Source organism: Narcine bancroftii, chromosome 1 (assembly GCF_036971445.1).
Source record: "Narcine bancroftii isolate sNarBan1 chromosome 1, sNarBan1.hap1, whole genome shotgun sequence".
NCBI lineage: Eukaryota > Metazoa > Chordata > Chondrichthyes > Torpediniformes > Narcinidae > Narcine > Narcine bancroftii.
In genome coordinates this window covers 26,133,331-26,155,507 of record NC_091469.1, presented here as the reverse complement: position 1 = coordinate 26,155,507, position 22,177 = coordinate 26,133,331, and the positions used below count along the sequence as shown (strand labels likewise).

Sequence of the window (22,177 nt, the reverse complement as noted above, 5' to 3'; positions counted from 1 at the left end):
ATTAAATTGTAGAAAATGAATTTTAATAATTAGCACTCAATTCAAAGTTAAAGCTAAGCAAAGACATTACCTTTATTTAAATAAAGATTGTAGAATACAACATTCAAGAATACAAGGATTATCCTCCAATCACAGACAAGACAACCATGATGTAAAACATGTACAAATGATTATCAAGGGTCCAGTCTTTAAACCTTCCACAAACACATAATCACAAAAGGCGCTCGGTTTATGAGGTTTGACACTGAACCCCTGTTCTGGGGTGTTCATCCTCATCATCATGGTAGGCCTCTCCATTATAGCGGTGCCTCGACTGCTGTGGATCAAAATCTACCAGATCTACTTGTTCCATGTCATCGGTGATATCAACCTCATGTCGTGGAGGCAGCAGTTTTTCTAGCAGGCCTAATTTATCAGTGTGGATGGAGCCATTTGGAGGAAAATTCACCTAAAGTCAGAAAGAAAAGTAAAAATGTTTTTTTGCTGAAAGCATTTTTTTTTTTACAAATCTATTCCATCGACTTTAAATCATGTGGATTGAGAACCAACATGTTTAATTTAAAGTTGGAAAATATTTTTCACACCCGAGTCTAGCCCTGATCAGGAAGATGCAGAGTTCTGCATACCAATAACTAGAGATTGGTTACATCATTATAAAGAATATTCTCTATAACCAGCCTTGGTCCCAGTTGATTCTTATTATGTTCTCAAGCATTATAATCTTTGTCAGGAATTATGATCAAGGTTTACAGTGCTCCGATACATTGTTCCATTTTGAAATGTTGCAAAAGAATAAATTGTAATATTCTAATGCAAATATACTTCAATTACAGCAACAATACAGTAGCAAATACAGCCACAAGATCCACTCAAATTCTCATTGATTAAGGGAATAAAGTACAAAGATGTGATGCTAATATTGCTCACTGCCCAGGCACTGGAAATTGTCCAACATTCCCAATCTCTCAGCATCTACCCAAATATTGCTCTACAGAAGATCTTAGTCTGCACATGGAAAGCAATGGATATCCCCAATGTATTCATTAATGGACTTCAAGCAGCTATCAGCTAATCTGTCTGCATATTGTGTATCAAATGATAGCAAGTCATTGGAGGTCTGAAACAGCTTTGTTTTAAGTGTGGAATGTCCTATTTCAAAGTGAGAAACGCGTTTATAGGTTAAAAAAAGTTAATTGAATGTACCTCTACTCCAGAGAGACCAACAACAGCAAAAATTCAACTGTTGGATAATCAATTCTAAAAGCTTAGGAAAAGCAATATTTCACATTACCAAGCCTGCAGAAGGATTCAGGCTATCAAATACACAAATGGTTTTTGAAACAGATCCATTAAGTTTAAACAACATTCAATTTTAATTGATATTTATTAAACAACTGGAATCTATCTTCAACACAACTACTGATGAGACCAACCAGTAACTGTTAGGATATTTGTCAGAAATCCTAGAATTTCCCTATGTCATTCATGGCTTGGTCATCAATATCTCAAAACTCCCACCATCACCCCAACCCCCCCCCCCCCCCCCCCCCGAGAACTTCCTCAGGAAGATCATCTTTCCTTATTGTAAGGGTTCATGTCGGTTCCACAGGTTAAGAACCAGACCAAAGTTGAGGTATAATGCACACGTTTATTACGGGGATGCAAATGGGACAACAGGGTCAATATATTAGGAAAATCTACACACAAATACGCAAGGGATACACTTCGATAATGAGGGAGAAACCGACAGAAGACTGGGGAAACTACATGAACACACACATTCAACAATCAGGATCAAGGTGATACTACGTGCCACTAACCCTTGGACTGGTACGGGCACGCCTCTTGCTACCTAACCTTGGGACTCACCCCAACCCAATGTGAAAAGTGCTACTTGCGTGCCACGAGGAGTCCAAGTGGCAGAACAAAGGGGCACATGGCCCTTTATAGTTCTGCAGGCAGTATTGGGGAGACCAATCACTCTGGGCAGGCTGGGCCCTGTTGGCTGCTGTGGCCACTGGCTCAAAGCCAAGTGTAGGGGCTCAGCAGGAGTCAGCTGAGGTGATTCACCTGGGTTAATTGGGTGAAGGTCAGTGCTGAGTCTGGACAGGCTGCCTGCCTAGACAGCAACACCTAGTGACTTAGGTGGGCCAATTGCAAGGATCACCCTGATGGCTTGGGGTGAGTCTTTGACCTTGATTGGCAGGTAGTGTCTCCACTGAACAGGAGTGCAGCAATTCCTTCAGGTGGTGGACACTGCCTCTCTATTACACTCATCTTGAATGAAACTGGAGATCAAGGCATGGTTCGTGGAAAATGGCACCCCCTTCAATGGCATAATACTTCAAAAAATTAGGAAGGGCAACAACTTGAATTTAGTAACATCTTAAAAGTAAATACTAAAGTTATTTGTTTATCACTTTTTGTTTCAGGATCAGGAAATTCAATAGCACATCTACTTTTAATTCCAGAATAATTAAAGATGTAGTATGTAGCAGCAGTATAGAAAATTCATCCTGAAGTCAATAATTTTATATTAAATTAGTAAAAAAAAGTCCCTTTCAATATTGCAGTAAATTACCATTGTTGTAGCCATACAAGATTCTGTTGAATAAGGAATCTTCAATTTTGAAATGCTTTAAATGACAAATTTTAGGTATTTTTTTTTATACAAGGGTTTTGTTCTCAATCTGTACTCCTTTGCCTGTAACTAAAATTCAGTTCTCAACATTTCAGCACCAAGATCAGTGCCTCACTTGCAAACAAATGCATACCTTGAACTGGATGATTAGACGACCCTTTTCATATGGTCTACGATAAATAGGAAATCCCTCATTCAGCACACACTTGATATCCCCATGTTTAACAATGTGACCTGCAAAAAAAAAAGTTCAACAGTACCCATTGAGAGTTCTGATGATAAAAAATTTTCAAGGTAACAACTTTGCTTCCACTTACATAATCACAATTCTTGGTGCGAACTTTGCAAATAAAAACCATTATTGTACTTAACCAAAATTTTATAAAACTTGAGCCCTATTAATCATGTTAAAGCCATGGGAAAACAGTACCAAATGTGCTAACGTAGTACAATATTCTTCCCTGGAATAGGAACCACTTCTACTTACCAGGATGTGATGTGATAATTATAACTCTTTTATCCAATGTTGTAATTGGACGATGAAAGCCACAGAGAGCCTCCACCAGTTCCAGTTCCATATGCATGACAAGGTCTTCCCCTTGCCTAAAAATACAAAAACCAAACTCATGATAGGATTTTTAATATTTCACAGGGCTTAAAACCAATTGCCATTGTTAATTTAAAAGTTACCTGGTGAAGACACTGTGGTCTTTTTGGTCAAGGACTATGATGATATCTCCAGGTTCTAATCCAGGTTCCTGGTCACCTTCTCCATGGAATGTTAATTTCTGTCCATCTTTCATACCTTTTAACCCAAATGCAAGTAAATTAAATATCACTAAATAATGCCATCTTGCAAGAAACTAACACACGAAAATGGGCATAAGCAAATGAATTGCTTTTGCATCATAAATAAAAGGCAATTTAGTTGCTTGCACCTGCTCCAGTGTCCAATAAGACCTTGTCTGATCCTTACCACAATGTTAATTTCCTATACTAATCTAATATGCCACGATTTATCTCATTCAAATCTATTGCTCTGCCCTGAATAATGGTTTGAAATGTGTATATGTGTATTTGATAGCCTGAATCCTTCTGCAGGTAATTTTTTTCTCAGATCTCAATCATGAATCATTCGGAGTTCATTCATTCGGAGTTCCCCACTGAGATTATCATTTTATTTTATAAACATTAGCACATAGTCCCAAATTGATTGTCTTTTGCAGTAGTTCCACATTCCAGATTGAAAACCTACATTGGAAGTGAAAAGGCTTTACTAAACAAGTACTTTTTGGCTGATGTTGAGATAAATAACCTTGAATCTCAAACAGACAAAGATTAACAGGCTTTGAAATCAATTCCAAAGACTGATGTCAATGTTGATAAGGCTTTTTTTTTTAATTTTTATTTTTCACACCATAAACCACATTAATCATGATACATACTTTTTCCTTTTCAAATATATACAGTGCCATTTTCTCCCCTCCCTACCTCCCCCCTCCCATCCATTTAAAGTACAAAATCTAGGATACATTAAACCAGTCAAACAATGTTGTCATTCAATAAAAATAAACAAGAAATTCCACTGAGTCAATTCTTTTCATTTCCTTCTCCTTTCGTTAATTTAGGTATGAATGTCCCCGGTAGGTTTTCGCTATTGTGTTTCATGTAAGGCTCCCATATTTGTTCAAATATTTCAATATTATTTCTTAAACTATATGTTATTTTTTTCTAATGGAATACATTTATTAATTTCTATATACCATTGTTGTATTTTCAAATTATCTTCCAATTTCCAGGTTGACATAATACATTTTTTTGCTACGGCTAGAGCTATCTTAACAAATCTTTTTTGTGCATCCTCCAAATCAATTCCAAATTCTTTGTTTTTTATGTTACTTAGTAGGAAGATCTCTGGATTCTTTGGTATATTATTTTCTGTAATTTTATTTAATATTTGGTTTAGATCTTCTCAAAATTTTTCTACTTTCTCACATGCCCAGATTGCATGAATTGTTGTTCCCATTTCTTTTTTACATCGAAAACATCTATCAGATACTGTTGGGTCCCATTTATTTAACTTTTGAGGTGTAATGTATAGCCTGTGTATCCAGTTATATTGTATCATACGTAACCTCGTATTTATTGTATTTCTCATCGTTCCAGAACATAACTTCCCCCATGTTTCCTTTTTTATCTTTATATTTAAATCTTGTTCCCATTTTTGTTTAGTTTTACCATTTGTTTCCTCATTCTCCTTTTCTTGCAGTTTAATATACATATTTGTTATAAATCTTTTGATTATCATTGTATCTGTAATCACATATTCAAAGTTACTTCCCTCTGGTAACCTCAGACTACCTCCCAATTTGTCCTTCAAGTGGGATCTCAATTGGTAATATGCCAGCACTGTATCTTGAGTTATATTGTATTTATCTTTCATTTGTTCAAAAGATAAGAATCTATTTCCTGAAAAACAATTTTCTATTCTTTTGATCCCTTTTTTCTCCCATTCTCTAAAGGAAAGGTTATCAATTGTAAAAGGGAGCAACTTGTTTTGCGTCAATATTAGTTTTGGTAATTGCTAATTTGTTTTATTTCTTTCTACATGAATCTTCTTCCAAATATTGAGTAGATGATGTAATACTGTTCACTCGCAAACGTCAGCTGATTTTGCAGTGACCGTAACTCCTCCCCACCCAGCCCCCCCCAGAAAAGATTTCAATTTTCACATGTAACAAAGGTCACTCTTTTAATTCCCTCCTTATTCCCTCTATTCCATTTCCCTCCCTTATTAATTCTTGTCTATATTCTATATATTTTCCTCTAAATACGGATACATTCATGTATGCACACTATATATATATATATATATATATATAATATATTATATATATATATAAAATATATTATATATATATATAATATATTATATATATATGTGTGTGTGTATATATATATATATATACACACACACACACACACACACACACATATACCCCTTTACACACATACATATAGATCGTGGTCATTTTTACTCTTATTACATGTCTTCATCTCTCTGCTTGTTTTGTTGTTGTTCTGCAAATTTCCTTGCTTCCTCTGGATCCGAGAATAGTCTGTTTTGTTGCCCTGGAATAATTATTTTAAGTACCGCTGGGTACCTTAACATAAATTTATATCCTTTTTTCCATAAGATCGTTTTTGCTGTATTGAACTCCTTCCTCTTCTTCAGGAGTTCAAAACTTATGTCTGGATAGAAAAAATTTTTCTGACCTTTATATTCCTCTCTTACTTTCTTCATTGCTTTCTCCAATATATTTTCTCTTGTTGTATATCTTAAGAATTTTACTAAAATGGATCTTGGTTTTTGCTGCGGTTGTGGTTTCGGGGCTAAAGTTCTATGTGCCCTCTCTATTTCCATTTCTTCCTGTAATTCTGGTCTTCCCAGAACCCTGGGGATCCAATCTTTTATAAATTCTCTCATATTCTTGCCTTCTTCATCTTCCTTAAGGCCCACTATCTTTATATTATTTCTTCTATTATAGTTTTCTATCATATCTATCTTTTGAGCTAACAGCTCCTGTGCTTCTTTAGCTTTTTTATTAGATTCTTCTAATTTCTCTTTTAAGTCTTTTACTTCCATATCTACAAATGTTTCTCGTTTTTCCATATTTTCCACTCTTTTTGCCAATCCTGATATGGCCACTTCCATTTTATTCATTCTTTCTTCTGCATTCTTAATTCTTCTTTTTATCTCATTAAATTCTTGTAATTGCCATTCTTTCACTGATTCCATATATTCTTTAAAAAAGATACATCCATTGTCTTGCCTTTCTCTTCTTCTTCCACTTCTTTCTGTTCTTCTTCTTCCTCTGGATTGACCTTCTGTTGTTTCCTTGTTTTCTTTTTACCCTCTTCTTTCTTGTTGTCGTTATTGTCTGTGTTCTGCACCTGCTGCTGTGCTGCAGGTGTCTCTCAGCTGTGGAGATTGACTCCGCAGCTGTTCCCCCCTCCTGTCAGTGTGTTTTTTTTCATGCGTATCGCGCATGCGCAACTCCTCGCGCATGCGCGTTTGCGCACTTTTACTCGGCTCTGAGAGCCATTTTTGTAGTCCCAAGCCCGGGACGTCCACTGACCTGTGGGAGCGGGCCTCTCTCTCCACGGCGGGCCTCTTCGGAGAGGTAAGGCCTTCACCTTCTTCCGACGTCTTTCCTTCTTTTCTTCCCGTTGTTTTTGGTTTTTCTTTCTTCGCTGCCATTGTCTTCACACTTTTACTTTCACTTTGTTTTGGTTTTTAAGTTTGTGCCTTTGTTTTTTCTCTATCTTTTTTTAAACTTTTCTGGAGAGGGCTGGAGTTCCCCGACCGGCCACAACTCCATCACGTGACTCCCCAATGTTGATAAGGCTTAACGTGGCTTTTTTTGTATGGATGCAGTCTGATTTATTATTCGTATCCAAGTGTGATGTTCACAAAATGGTTTCAAGTCTGGTTTGAAACAGAAAAATAACAGCAGTAATGGCAAGATACTGGTTGAATGCAGTTGGGTTTCAATCTGAACCCAAGCAAATCTCTCAACTACCAGTCCTCCGATGGCAAGATACTGGTTGAATGCAGTTGGGTTTCAATCTGAACCCAAGCAAACATCTCAAGTACCAGTCCTCCAATGGCAAGATACTGGTTAAATGCAGTTGGGTTTCAATCTGAAAGTCCTCCGATGGCAAGATACTGGTTGAATGCAGTTGGGTTTCAATCTGAAAGTCCGCCGATGGCAAGATACTGGTTGAATGCAGTTGGGTTTCAATCTGAACCCAAGCAAATCTCTCAACTACCAGTCCTCCGATGGCAAGATACTGGTTGAATGCAGTTGGGTTTCAATCTGAACCCAAGCAAACATCTCAACTACCAGTCCTCCAATGGCAAGATACTGGTTGAATGCAGTTGGGTTTCAATCTGAACCCAAGCAAATTTCTCAACTACCAGTCCCCCAATGGCAAGATACTGGTTAAATGCAGTTGGGTTTCAATCTGAAAGTCCTCCAATGGCAAGATACTGGTTAAATGCAGTTGGGTTTCAATCTGAAAGTCCTCCGATGGCAAGATACTGGTTGAATGCAGTTGGGTTTTAATCTGAACCCAAGCAAATCTCTCAACTACCAGTCCTCCAATGGCAAGATACTGGTTAAATGCAGTTGGGTTTCAATCTGAAAGTCCTCCAATGGCAAGATACTGGTTGAATGCAGTTGGGTTTCAATCTGAACCCAAGCAAATCTCTCAACTACCAGTCCTCCAATGGCAAGATACTGGTTAAATGCAGTTGGGTTTCAATCTGAAAGTCCTCCAATGGCAAGATACTGGTTAAATGCAGTTGGGTTTCAATCTGAAAGTCCTCCAATGGCAAGATACTGGTTGAATGCAGTTGGGTTTCAATCTGAACCCAAGCAAATCTCTCAACTACCAGTCCTCCGATGATATAACCACATGCTCAAATTTTCAGAAATGCATTATAAACTTCTCCCAACAATTCATTTTGTAAATATAGCTACTGAAATTGCATTCACTGCTCCCTGTCAAAGGAAGGGTCATACACAGCTTCAAAGCCTAGGATTTGTATAATGGACATCTAATATGATTTAAATATTATGCATGAACCATTTTTTTTTTAATTAAGGAGTTTCAATCAACATGGATTTGCAAAACAAAATCAAAGACACATCACAGATATATACAAAATGCCAAAACCGATATATAAAAGAATCAACTTCTGCACTCTTGTTTATACATACAAAATTACACACCATGCTGAACCTTAAAAGAAAGTAGGAAACAGAAAAATAGGAAAGAGAAAGACCCCCTTCCCCAAAGGAAAAGGGATAAAGAAAAAACTATTTCTTACATCAGGCTGAAGCCCTAAATAGGGCTAGATAAGTCAAGGGAGATGGGAATCAGATTTGGGTATAGAAATTGATCCATTTTGCTGGTCAGACCTTCGTCAGGACAGCATGAGCAATACAATTAATGCAAGGTTTTGGCTGGTGCAATATTTTTTTGTTGCATCTGCTGCATCTTACTCCACAAAAATTAAATTGAAATCTAAATTATACAATTTATGTTTTCAATGCAGTCAAGATATAGGGACCTTTTTGCATTCAACCTGGTCATGCCCCAACACGAGATCCTTCTGGGAATATTTCAGGAATCTCCTGGAACAAAGACCAGAATTCAATACCCTCAGGTATAATTCTGGCACCCTTATATTGGGGAAATTAGCAGATACAAGATCTAAAATGAAGCTGTCAAAATATCAATTGAAATTTGTTAAATTTGCTTTAGCCAGGAAATGCAGAGCCATTACTTGGAAATCTGAAAGCCAACTGAGTCTGACCCACTGGAAGTCAAAAATGCATAGTTGTGTTCACCTGGAGATTACTTTCAACCACAGAAATTGTTACAATGTAGCAGCGCACCAGAACCAGGTTTGGAGGTTCCAAGTGATATCATGTCACAATGCGGTGACGTCAGTTGGAGCGTGCGGGGATTACTGAATTTCGACTCGACTATGTATGATCATTTTCTCGTTCTTCATTTCACACTGTGACACAGTTGCTACATGTTTTTAGAAGTATGGAACCTGTACTTAAGATATATGGGGGTTGACCTTTGATTCTCCCCTCCAGTCTCCAATACCATTATCTCCAGTATCCCATAGCAAAGTCTATGTCAAGACATTTATTCCTTAAGGAAGGAAGCAAGCTCTGGATGAATCACAGTGTTTCATTAGCATATAATTAATGCTTTTGGAAAACAAATGACTTTGTCACATCACAGGAATCATATTCTTGAAGTTTCATGGATAAGAAAGGGAATAGACCAACACAAAAGAGAGAAAAATCAAATCTTTTCCAAGTTGGGTTAATCAAACTTCAAATAATCTTAAATTAATTCTTCAAAGCTTCAAACATGGGGTACAACCCCTTCACAGAACTGCCAAAAATTACTTTGGTGTTCGATACTGATCCTGGTGCAGTACACAGAAGACCCAATATTAAAATCTCTGCAGAAGAAAAAGTGCACAGAGCTAGTTCCTTTAGCATATGGGACAAGAAGCTGAACAAGATTATGATTTTATCCCATTCAATGGTTTTATAGTTACCAATATCTCACCTTTGTCAATATGAACTTCCAGAATCTTCTTTTCCACAACAATTTTTCTTCCACTGCAGATTTTGCATCTATCTTTGGGGCTGATACGCTCTCCTTGGCCATGACATTCTTGGCACACAGACTGAATTTGTTGAACCATGCCTGGCCCAATTTGGTGGATTCTTACTTGCATACCTGATCCACGACAAACAGGACAGCATTCTACTGATCCTTTCTTGCCACCACGACCTAATAAATAGGACAGGCAAACACAGGGGTAAGAATATTATGAATTATTGAAAGGCATACAGACCATTTGCATATCAGTAATAATTCATCAAATTCCATCACAATCATGTTACAAAGCCCACACTATGCAGACCCACCAGTTATCAACATCAGCATTAGGAGTCCAAAGGACCCCAAAACCCAGCAGCAATAGGAATTCATCAAGGTAAATGGTTACTTATGTAAAACAGGATCAAACTTTAACATTACTATTAACTTAATCCAACTTAACCCCCCCCTTCTAATTCTAAGCAAATGTGTATGTTATGTGTATATGTTCAAGAAAGTGAACATACATGTTCAAGAAAGTGAAAATAGTCCAATTATTCACGTCTCCAAGTTCACCGGTATTAGGCGATTCTTATACTGTGCACAGAATTTAATATTTATGAATTTTTCCCAGGCTCTGGTGCTTAAAGGTAAATGGTTACCACTCAGGAAGGTTCTCGTTGGTTTCAGAAAGAGATTTGTTGCTCGTTGAACACACAAACACAAACTGACTTCCTCTGATCAGTCACTTAGGTGTCTTGCTGAAGAAACTTGCCCCATCATAACCTCTTCTTCCAGGTGACCACAGAGTTCCTCTTTTTCTTTATTTCAGGAGAAACACTCTAGCCAGCCATTTCCTCTTGTAAGGACTACAAGGGTTTTCAACAGGCTGAACTCAGAACTTACAACCAGTCTTCAAAATGGAATTTTCAATAAGCCTGCCTTGTTGCAGCCTCCCAAAAAGCTACTGCAGAACTGTAGTATTCAATCCTCCCTCTCTCAAAGGGAAATCTGTTTTTTCTTTCCTCTCTGCTTGTGAAAAAAAAACAGAACTTCTTGCAGGCTAACCCAATCCTTGAAAGATCTTTATTAGCACTGAGCCTGGGCTGTTTATTTTCACCTGCTTCTGAAGTTCATTCCAAAGTAGTTTCATTGCCTTAATGTCTCACTTTCAGCAAAGATCTTGCATTTTAAGGATGTCTTTTGTGAAGAGTAACTCTATTTGTGAAGTGACCTACACACTAATATCCCCCCCCCACAATCTATCTTTAAGACATTTATATACAATACAAAACATAATATAATCCATAACAATTAAGAGTCCTATACACATTCAAAGTTAACTCTGCTTTACTATGATTGATAGCTAGATAAATTATATCCCACAAACAAAAACAGGAAGATGGCCCAGACATTAAGAAACATTGAAGTGTGGAGAGCCAAGACAAGGAGAACCTTTGGGAGGAAGAAAAGGATATAAATGCACCAACATAAATTTAAGTACTAGGCATACCTGAATGCAATTTCTGGAATTTTAGAGGAGCAAGCAGCTCTGGGAAAAAGCTAGTTAAAAGAACAATGGTGGAAACAAAAAGGACAGATTGTCGTGATGAAGACTTCTGCTGAATTGCTCAATTTTAAAACCTTGAAAGAGTTGCTGTAAGGAAGAACTGCATGCCTTTAAATCAAGAGCTGAGAGAGAACTTCAATATGCAGCTCAACATTTAGCAAAGAATGTTTCTACTCAGTGAAAGCATGAATAGGTCTTTTATATCTTGCTTTCCAAATCAAGAACAAGTATTTTAAAAAGATAGTTTAAAAAGCTGGCTTGCATTTACCCATCATACACAGGTATGAATGGTGGTTAAGGCAGTGTTTGACACACCCGCCTTTGTTGGTTAGGATAGAGTACAAATCATTTGTGAGATCATAATTGGGGGCATTGTGCAGTTCTGCTCATCCAGCTAAAGGAAGGATGTCATTAAGCAGAAAAGGGGACAAGAATATTACTAGGACTGGTTACAATGAGAGATTGCACAAGCTGGGGCTCTTTAGCCTGGAGCATGAGGTTGAGACAGGACCTTACAAAAAATCATTAGGGACAGAGATAAGGGAATGATCACAGTCTATTCCCCCACCCCCCTCCCCCATAGTAGGAGAATCTAACACTAAAGAGCACAGATATAAAGGGAGAGGGAAAGGATTTAAAGGGGACCTGAGGGGGAACTTTTTCAATTCAGAGGGTATTGGTTATGTGGAACAAAACATCAAAGAAAGTAGTAAAGGCAGGCACAATTAAGACATTTAAAAGGCATTTGGACATGTATTCTGAGAAACTGAATGGCTTGGAGGGATACAAGCCAAGCACAGGAAATGGGAATGGCTTAGGTAGGCAATGGTTGGCCTGTTCAAGTTGGGCCAAGGGACCTGTTTCTGTGTTGTACAATTATGCCCATCATTCAGTTTTAATTTTTTTTTCAGATCAAATTTTGTATGTGTGGAAATGAATTTCAAACAGTACAGAACCTTCATCTCACAATGTTATGCTGATCCAATATTAATTTACTTCACAATCATTCTAACCCCTAAGGGATTAATGTGATTAATAAAGTGGCATTAGTCTAAATAGATAATTGATTATTGGTACCAATTTAATTGACTGACAACACTGCTACTATAATGATCATTTTGACAAGATCCATACCTTCACATTTCTCACATATAACATTCTTCTGTAATGCTAATTTCCTAGTGGCTCCATTGTACATATCCTCCAATGACACAGAAAGCTGGTGGACCACATTTTTTCCTGGATTTAAACAGAAAATTCCAATTTACCTGTGAATGTAGCATTTTCAATTCATATGCACCACAATCTGTCACTGTCAAAGGCAGAACAAGTTAGCAAGAAAATTACATTTCAATTCTGCACGTGGGTTTAACTACATGGTTTTTCTACAGATTATTTATCTGATATTTACTCAGAAACCACTGTCACTTTGATTTTCTTCACATCAGCTAGAGACCAAATTTCTTAAAGCATTTTCTTCTAACCAAAATACAATCAATGTTTCATAGTTATTGCTTCTTCAAACTTAGTCAAATGTTATATTTTAATTTTGATGACTTTTTGACCATCTTTGCAATACCCCCAAATCCTCATTGACAGTAAGTTCTCAAATATACATTAATTGTTCAGATCACTCAAGTTGACTTACCTCCTCTACATTCATGTCAAAACTATTGTGCAGGATATTCTTTAAAACCTCACCCACATTAAAAGTGAATGTTACAGCTGAGAAATTAAACTATTCCAAGAATTAAAATAAAAATTATATTTTGCCTGAATATAATCAACAAGTCTTAATTTTAGCATTGATTTTTTAAAAATATTTCTGATATGGAAATTGTTTGGCATCCCATTTAAAAAATACAGTAAAAATTACCAATATCCAGCATTCAATCTACTGGAAACTCAAACAACAAGCAAAAAAAATCAAGGAAACAAATAAAAATTTTAAAATAAGACTGGCCGGATGGAGCCCATGGAGGAGTACTGAGACTTTGTTGTACATGCACAAGTTTGCCTCACTCCTCAATGTGCACGCAATTTTTTTTGCTGTCACCACTTGCATGGAGGTGAACTTGCGCAGAGGTGGGGCGGGCCACACCGAGGACCTCACTCCAACACCTGCACGGAGGCTGGGCGGGATGTGCTGAGGGCCCCACAGGGACATGAGTATATTAGAAAGGCTTTATTAACTTGGGGAAGGTGGTTAAATATCACAGTGGCATGGTTAGCATAGCTGCTAGCGAAATGTTGTTACAGCCCCAGTGACCGGGGTTCAAATTTAAATTTTGTAAAGTGAACTTTTCATAATTAAAAACCGCAATACTGTTTTTCAAATTATTTTGCACCGTCTTTTGTCTTTTAAACGGTGCAAGTGTATTAATTCTGCATCACAAGAGTGAGTCTCAGTCAATTGGAAAATTCAGATATCCAACATCTGCAATCCCTGTAGATGCTACAAAATGGGGAATTTACTGTATCACTACTACTTTCTACTTCCTGTTCATCATTACTGACCTAATCTTTCAGAAATTATTGTAAACACTAATCCCCATATTGAGAGTAGAACACTGCAAGATTAATTAAATTGAACTTTTAAACACACCTCAGATGCTGCTTTATATTTCATTATTTGCAAAGTTCCTAACCCATTAGCTTGTTGTATTGGGGAACTGGTATGATATAATTGCATGTAATATCAGGTCATCAAGAAGTTTTAGCAAATGATAACCATGATTACCTGAGTGATTACATTCTACATGAAAGTGATATCAATAGTGGACTATTGCCAAGTTATGCTTCCTTTTCTAAAGAAATACACATTTGTTTTAACTCACTGCAGGTATAGGTAAACCCCGTTGCAGATACTGTCTCCTTACCACTTGTAGCAGGAAAACAAACAGATGTATAAGTTAATATAGGACTTTTCATTGTAAACTCTTATATTATTACATTGTGTCAATACTACAATTCATAAAACCATGATCTCTACCTCTTCTTTCTCTGTGCATTCTGCCCCCTCCGCCAAAGAACATATCAAAAATGTCCATAGGGGAGCCAAATCCACCACCACCGCTACCACCTTCTTTAATAGCTTGTTCACCACCTCGGTCATAGAGTTCACGTTTCTTGGAATCAGACAGTACTTCATAAGCTTGAGAAATCTGTTTGAACTATGACATGGAAGATACAAATTATGTCACAAAGTCAGCTTAACAACTGCAAGTGGCTTTAATGGTTTTACATAATCAAGGAAACTCTGCGACAATGCTTTATTTTAGTAAATTTTGTCAAGTTTAAAGGCTCAGCTTTACACATTAAAAAAAAGTTAATATTTTCTGTGAATTCTAATTTTCATGCTCTTCTGATGAAGATCTATTTTACTACACAATGAAACCACTGTTTATGTGCTTCATTTTTAATTTGGTGTATCAGGCAGCACATTCCTGAAGTAGAGGGGCAAGAATGGGCAGGCCACAGGATATTTTTAAAAGCAAAACAGAGGCACTGAATATCCAAAATTGAAAATCCTTGAAATACTCAGCTCATCAAGCAGCATACCAATGTGATGAATTTGAAATCTCGAATTTCTACATCCACTTGCAAAATAGTTGCAGTTGTTGATTGAGCAGAGAAAGATGGGCTTGGAACCAACAAAGAAAAACAGGCAAAGCAAGAGCCAATACAAATGTCCATGGCTACCACTTGATCCAAGAAAGTCAGAGGAATCAAAAAAGTTGAAGTTAAGAACAAGTTCTGCAAGTTCATTAGTGTATGGAGGGAAACTGGTTGGATCTTTGTTCAAGAGACAGTGCCCCACGATTTTTCTAATAGAATAGCTGAAGTGTATAGAGACCAGCCATTTGGAACCAGGGAATTGGAAGTTACCGAAACGATAAAAGGGCATGAAAGATGTCTCAGATCCAAGTTGAAAGTGTCTGGACAGAGAGAGATAGACTGGAACCGCCACTTAACAAATACAACCAGGCAACTGTTTCAGAAAGCTTCACAGATCACCACACCAGATCTGCCCTCCCCAGCCTCTAATCTCAGTGGTCCAATGCTATCTTGTCTACTTTAATTTCTTTTGCAAGGTAGTTTCATTGTTTGTCTGCTCGTTTTACTGAACTTGCTCCTTCATGCCTCGTGGTCATTTGGTGAGCTAGTTTTGTTTTTAAATTTATTCACTTCTTCCATCTCCCTTTTCCCACCTGGTTCAATCTTCTCATCATCCCTTCCTCCACCTTCTTCACCCCAGCCTCTGTATATATCCCACTCCTCCACATGGTTACCTTTAGCATTCCCTCATCACCCAGTTCCATCTTTTACTTTTGAGCCTCTATCCCACCTCTATTCATACTGGTGATTTTTCCAGATCCCCCATTCCTTCCTGTTGCAGGGTCATAACATGAAGCATCAACTTGTACTTTTATAGATGCTGCTTGATCTGGTGAATTACTCAGGCATTATTTCATTTTCAATATACCAATATCTGCAGACTCACCATTCAACCATCTCACTGGCCCTAAAAATTGTGACTGAATTGTCTCCTACTTGCCCTCTGTTTTGAAATCCAAATTACTGAAGGGATATCCTAGCCAGGAATGCAGAGCACTTGGCAATAGGTAATGATAGTAAAGAATTTGTTTGGATTTGTGTTAAATTGGTTTTGAAAACACACACCTACCTTTTCACCTTCATTTGGATTCTTATCAGGATGGTATTTCAGAGCTAATTTTCTGTAAGCTTTCTTGAGTTCTTCTGCACTTGCATTGGGTTTCACCCCCAAAACATCATAGAATGCAGTTTCTTTCACCATCTTTCACTGTACTGTAAAAAGTTACAGAGTTAACACATTTGATAAAAATACACTAAAGTAACATATGCTATGTTGATGCTACCCTGAATGAATTGCATGAAAAACTCATGTGACCATTTTCCAATATATAGACAAATTCACATTAGACTCCAAAGACCAAATTTTTGGCTTCATGCTCTTGAACCTCCCCTTGTTTACACCAATGGTACTGCTCTAACACCACAAAAGGATTGTATGTGCTATTGCCAAGTCAGTTTTTTTTGCACCATGTTAACTGTGAATATTTATGGATGTTTTTGGTATTTATTGTCTTTTTAAATTCAATTATGTATAATATTGTTTTTATAACATTGTTTAAAAATAAAGTACTGGTTCAGCTGCAGCAAGAATTCCAGTGCATTTGTACATATGCACAATGTAAATGACAATAACCAAACATTCACTTAAATTTACATGAGAAACAAATATTGATTTTTGCAATGCAGCACATATCATCCCCTACTCACCACCAGCATTCTTTTCATGAATGTTCAATGTTAATTAGATGCAAGAACCTATTTGACCTTTCATATTCTAATACACCAGCCAATAAAGTTAAGACCGATCTTTACCTCTGCACCACTTTCCTGTGTTCCTCGATTCTCTGAGAACCCCCCTCCCCAAAAATACCAAACAACTTCCACAGCTCTGATTTAATAGATAATTTGAAGGACTATCCCCCGAGCTAAAATTTCTTATTTTGAGACTTAGACCCCCGCCCCCAGCCTGAGAAATATCAACCCCACATCTCTTGTATCAATCCCTTTAATTATTCTTTACTATATATTTCATTTCTTCTACATTACCTATTTCAAGCCATTACCTATGGCCCCAATTACAGTAGAATCCCTATTATCCAGAATTCAATCAACCAGAAACCCAAACCAGCAAACATAAATAAATATTAAGACAAAGAAGCAACACACAAACATTTGAAGATGGGAGGGCAAACATTCAGCCAAGGGAGCGCCCCACCCGGTTGTGCCCTGACAGCAGGTACGCTTTGAAAAAAGTTGTGTTTGAATAAAATGGCAGCACCCAGGATGAAGAGCTGACTGATGTCACTTGCCACTGGGGCCACTCTCCCAAAATGTCTCCTTACCCCTGCCTATTAAGAATCATATTTATATGTTTTAGGTATATTAGTAAAGCTTGAGGATGGGGGTTAATTATGACAGTGGCATGGTTAGAGTAGCAGCTATCACAATGTTGTTACAACGCCAGTGTCCGAGGTTCAAATTTAAATTTTGTAAGTTATGGGAATTACCTTATTAAAGTACATAATTAAATACAACAACACTGATATTTTTCAAATTATTTTAATTTTGCACTCATCTTTTAAACTGTGCATTTTTAATGCCAGTGTATTAGTTAAGCATTGAATAGTGTCTCAGTCAACCAGAAAATTAGCAAATGCAGCATCCGCAATTCCCATAGGTGCTAGATAATGGGGATTCTACTGAATTAAATTCACCAACTCAATTTGTTAACCCAATCCCAATAGGAACAGTTCCTTCTTTTCCCAATACTAATAACAGTTTCCCATGAATTGAAACCTTTTTTAAAACAATCATTGTACCTCAAAATTCATCTCATTTCCATTTGCACATGTCTCAGGAAATATCCAGAGGACTCACACACACATATCACCCTATGGTTCTGCCTTCCATTCTTACCTATCTACAGCACCAGTTCCACAGACACAACAATAATTGAAATTTTCTCCTTCCCTAATCTAGTTTTAGCTTTATTCCAAAGTATCATGTGCTTTGGGAACTATATTTGCACAAGAACAGTCTTCTTTGGCTTGGCTTCGCGGACGAAGATTTATGGAGGGGGTAAAAAGTCCACGTCAGCTGCAGGCTCGTTTGAGGCTGACAAGTCCGATGCGGGACAGGCAGACACGATTGCAGCAGTTGCAAGGGAAAATTGGTTGGTTGGGGTTGGGTGTTGGGTTTTTCCTCCTTTGCCTTTTGTCAGTGAGGTGGGCTCTGCGGTCTTCTTCAAAGGAGGTTGCTGCCCGCCAAACTGTGAGGCGCCAAGATGCACGGTTTGAGGCGTTATCAGCCCACTGGCGGTGGTCAATGTGGCAGGCACCAAGAGATTTCTTTAGGCAGTCCTTGTACCTTTTCTTTGGTGCACCTCTGTCACGGTGGCCAGTGGAGAGCTCGCCATATAACAGGATCTTGGGAAGGCGATGGTCCTCCATTCATTCACAAGAACAGTACCTTTCCCCTTAAACAGGTTATCCTCCAACATTGCTTTTCACTCCCACAAATTGATGATCTATTGACTAATGTTATGATCAGTTTGCTCATCATCTGTGCAGCATTTGCTCTCATTCACAGTCTACAACAATTTCATACCTGTACAGTGAAGAAATGCACTGTATTACTTTCCTTTCTTATTTGCTGGATCCTAATACCAGGGCAAAAAAGTTCTACTAATCAAGCCTTGGACTACTTTACAATTTGCATGTATTTTTTAGCCATCAAATGAAATCAAAACGCAAATGATTAGCAACTTGCTTGAGAGTTAAGAAACACCAAATATGAATCAAATGACTGAATAAGATCAAATAGGCTAAACTGCCAATACACTTCTACATTCCTGGATGGCTCAGATTCTGCTTATGTCTGTGCAATTCCACTGCAATGATCTTTAACCAAAGGACTTTTTATTGCTCCTTTTAATCATATAATCTAATTGCTAATTTGATTTACAAATAACACAAAATACTGATAGAAAACTAATACTTTGGCTTCTTTTTAGATTCTGCCTAAATTGCTAGAATTATCAATATTATCAGTATTATGTTTCAAATATACAGAATCTGTAGTATTTTCCCCATTTAAAAATTAATACAAAACCTGCGAAATGTTACTACCCTTCTGAACCACTCCACTCTCTTGGAAAAAGTAATTGGTCATAAAGATATATCTGGTAAATCAACATTTTTTTTGTTTTAATGCAAACTCCATAACCTCAATTCCACTCTTGTAAAAATACCAAGGACCATTTCAGCAAAATTCTAAATTTATAGTCAAAAGGTAAGCTGTTGATTTAGAATGTCAAAAATGAGGCCTGACCTGAAAACTAACCAGGGAAGTGAGTGGTTATTGTATTAGATCCAAGGGCAATTGAAATCGAGTCTCCAAATGAGCAGATGGTTAATTTTGATAACGGACTTGGCCTTCCCTAGAAACAGAACACAAAAGACATGCGCTGAGCCTGTCGGTGGGAGTCGTTTCTGCCTTTTCCATGCAGTCCAATCCACATCCTCGCCCTTCCAATTAAATGCTTAGTTTACTAGATGGGTTAGAAATCCAGTACAGTCCAGACCAGGAACTAGGATCACTTAGACGAGCTCCGAAAAGGGGAAGTCACCTTTGTCACAACCGCCCGTGGAGATGGGGGCGGCGAACACAATGACCAGAGCTTCCACCACAAACTAGTTGCTGGAGGATTTCAGCGGGTGGAGCAGAATCAGTGGGAGAAAAAGGTCGGGGCCGAGCCCTTCACCGAGGCGGCAGGCGAACACAATGCCCAGAGCCTCAGCGTTCCGGGCACCCAAGACCGGCCGGGTCACGTGGGTGAAGTGCCGGCTCCCGCGGCCGGAAGTAGGGCTCCCGGACATGGCGGGGGTAGAGGAGAAGGGGAGAATGTCGACGGAAGACTCGAGCCGTGGCGAGGGCGGCGACGTTTAGAAATGAATGAACTCCCAACATCACGAAATTAGCCTTTAATCCCCTGATGTGCAACAATGAATGCACAACAGCACATGATCACGTCGGAGCCACCCTTTAATAACGAAATAAATAACCGACTGGTGAAACATATTGTCTTGCGATTGTCGCTCCCTCGGAGGGACGGCGCGGCCCGCACTGGCGGCCGCAGACCCCTTTCCTCCCGCCAGCTATCGAAGCAACTAAATAACGCCGGGAGCCATCACTTACCCGCAGCCGCTCTGAAGACACCCGGGAACCTTCTGGAAAATTCTCCTCGCTTTTTTTTTGCCGGCTCATCCGGGTACTCCGTGCGGCCAGTCGGTTGGCGACGTCACGACCAGGAAGTCCAGCCCAGCCCAAATCGAGCATGTCCGCCAAGAAAGAGGGGTGAGTGATGGTTGTGAAAGGCTGCGTGTACTGCAGATGCTGGAAATCAGAGGGAAAAAGCAAGAACATTCTGGAAAATGCGACGGAGTTCTTTTTTAAATTCGGTATTCTGCAGATTTATAGAGGGTCATGATCTTAGTTTAAATTAAACGCCCAATCTACAGTGGGGTCGAGCAGCATCATGGTTTGCGGGTTCAACCCATCTGCCGAGTTCCTTCAGTCGATTGATTGTACGTGGCTCTCGATTCCAGGATCTGCAGCCTCGCGTGTCTCCTGTTTTATCCAAAATTGTTTATGGCTTTTTTTTTAAACATATTTAAATAGAAATATTTTGCGGTTGTTGAAAGAATGGTACATTTTTGTTATATTTTGTACTGAAATGAAACACGTAATCTCTGTTTTAGTAGAAAGATTGCTAACTGGGTACCAAAATTGCAGAGGAGCCTTCTCCCAGAGGTTGATAATATAGGGAGCACCATCCCAAATGGGGCATGTTACACAGCAAAAGTCGATATTTGTCGGAAGGTCAGCGGGTTTTGAGCAGCAACTCTCACTTAGTCTCCAAATAAACAATGGTATATTGATCACTGAGCTGCATAAAATCTGTTGAATTACCACAGGCTGTGAGATCAGACCATTTAATTGTTGAAAGTATCATCATAAATTCAGAACCTCCGTCCTCTGTGTCAACAATTCAAAGCATGAAATATATCTTTCTGAAATAGCAAATTATGCCGATTTGCTGCCTTGAGTGATATCTGCTAAATTATCATGGACTTACCATAAATCCAAAACTTCCTGATTCAATACAGTACAAAGCCAAACACAAGATCATGACAGACATCACAGATTCAGAAGAGGCCCATAAAGATCACTCCAATTTTCCATCTATGAGCAAAATGTTCCTGCCATTTTATGAGAAATTTTTAATTAAAAAAATTAAATCCTTATTTAATCCAGAAGTGCTCAATTTAAGTAGGTATAGCTAACAATTATACATAACTTTTATATTTGTTACTGTTTGCAAGATAATAGATTGTACTCTCATATAGCAGTTATCAATAGTTCAACCAATCATCTAAAATTGTACACAATCAATATACTGTATTGGCTATTTTCCAAAGTCCACACACATCAGTTTCAATATATGGTATTTGAAAAGTTATTTGCTAGATTTAAAATTCCAGAGGGAACTGAATGGAGTTAGAATACTGTCACGTTTCAAATTTTGTGTTGATGGGATGAAAAACAACTTCAATCATCATGAGGCAATATTACAACACATAATAATGTATTATCAAAGAAATGGTGGTACTAACCTTCATTGAATGCTCTACAAATTTTCTGATGACACCACAATTGTTGGCCAAATAACAGGAAATGATGAATCAGAATACAGGATGGAAATCAAGAATCTGGTTGGGTTATGACAGAACAACAATATTGCTCCCAATATCAACAAGGCCAAGGTGAATTTTAGGAAGGAGGCCAAGGGACTATGCACCTGTCTTCATTGATAGGATGGCGGTGGAGAGAGTTAGGACCTTTAAGTTCCTGGGAGTCCACATAATAGGAGGACCACTTTGGAGCTAGCACATCAAGGCAACCGCGATTGACTTAGCTGATTTTGCTACCTTCTGTGATCTCAAACAATCAAATGACCAAACCAGGCTGTGATGCAACTGTTGACAGTGCACTTGTATAAGTTTTCTAAGTGTAATTCGAGTGCTTGAGATCACAGAAGGTAGCAAACACAGCTAAGTCTATCACGGCTCCGGCCTCCCTTCCACTGA

The 22,177-nt window shown here is 38.2% G+C and overlaps 2 protein-coding genes across 4 annotated transcripts in view; one reads left to right on the top strand and one right to left on the bottom strand.

The window, feature by feature from the left end:
- Window positions 1-47: 47 nt before the first annotated feature.
- Window positions 48-21,809, bottom strand: LOC138756295 (dnaJ homolog subfamily A member 1-like). Of its 3 annotated transcripts, XM_069922845.1 has the most exons (10): window positions 20,226-20,329; window positions 19,359-19,467; window positions 16,099-16,241; window positions 14,404-14,584; window positions 12,546-12,650; window positions 9,806-10,033; window positions 3,332-3,446; window positions 3,129-3,244; window positions 2,775-2,875; window positions 48-448 (listed from the first exon to the last, which is right to left on the bottom strand). In XM_069922845.1, the coding sequence occupies exons 3-10, from the start codon at window positions 16,228-16,230 to the stop codon at window positions 230-232; spliced, it is 1,197 nt and encodes a 398-aa protein (XP_069778946.1). In that variant the 5' UTR covers window positions 16,231-16,241; window positions 19,359-19,467; window positions 20,226-20,329; the 3' UTR covers window positions 48-229. The 3 variants fall into 3 exon arrangements, with proteins under 3 accessions (XP_069778946.1, XP_069778949.1, XP_069778940.1); XM_069922848.1 differs by lacking the exons at window positions 19,359-19,467; window positions 20,226-20,329 and adding an exon at window positions 21,704-21,809; XM_069922839.1 differs by lacking the exon at window positions 19,359-19,467 and having other exon boundaries at window positions 20,226-20,333.
- aptx (aprataxin) overlaps window positions 19,865-22,177 on the top strand; it is a 30,697-nt gene continuing 28,384 nt past the window's right edge. Inside the window, exon 1 of the mRNA XM_069922822.1 lies at window positions 19,865-20,384. Coding sequence (XP_069778923.1) covers window positions 20,033-20,384 — 352 coding nt within the window. The 5' untranslated portion in view covers window positions 19,865-20,032. The remainder of the gene's footprint in view (window positions 20,385-22,177) is intronic.

Excerpts from the sequence above, each read along its gene's own strand:
- LOC138756295 (XM_069922848.1), bottom strand. The coding sequence starts at position 16,230 with ATGGTGAAAGAAACTGCATTCTATGATGTTTTGGGGGTGAAACCCAAT. Across the intron at positions 10,034-12,545 it reads TATATGTGAGAAATGTGAAG|GTCGTGGTGGCAAGAAAGGA; the intron begins GTATGGATCTTG and ends CCTATTTATTAG. Across the intron at positions 449-2,774 it reads GTCTAATCATCCAGTTCAAG|GTGAATTTTCCTCCAAATGG; the intron begins GTATGCATTTGT and ends TTCTGACTTTAG.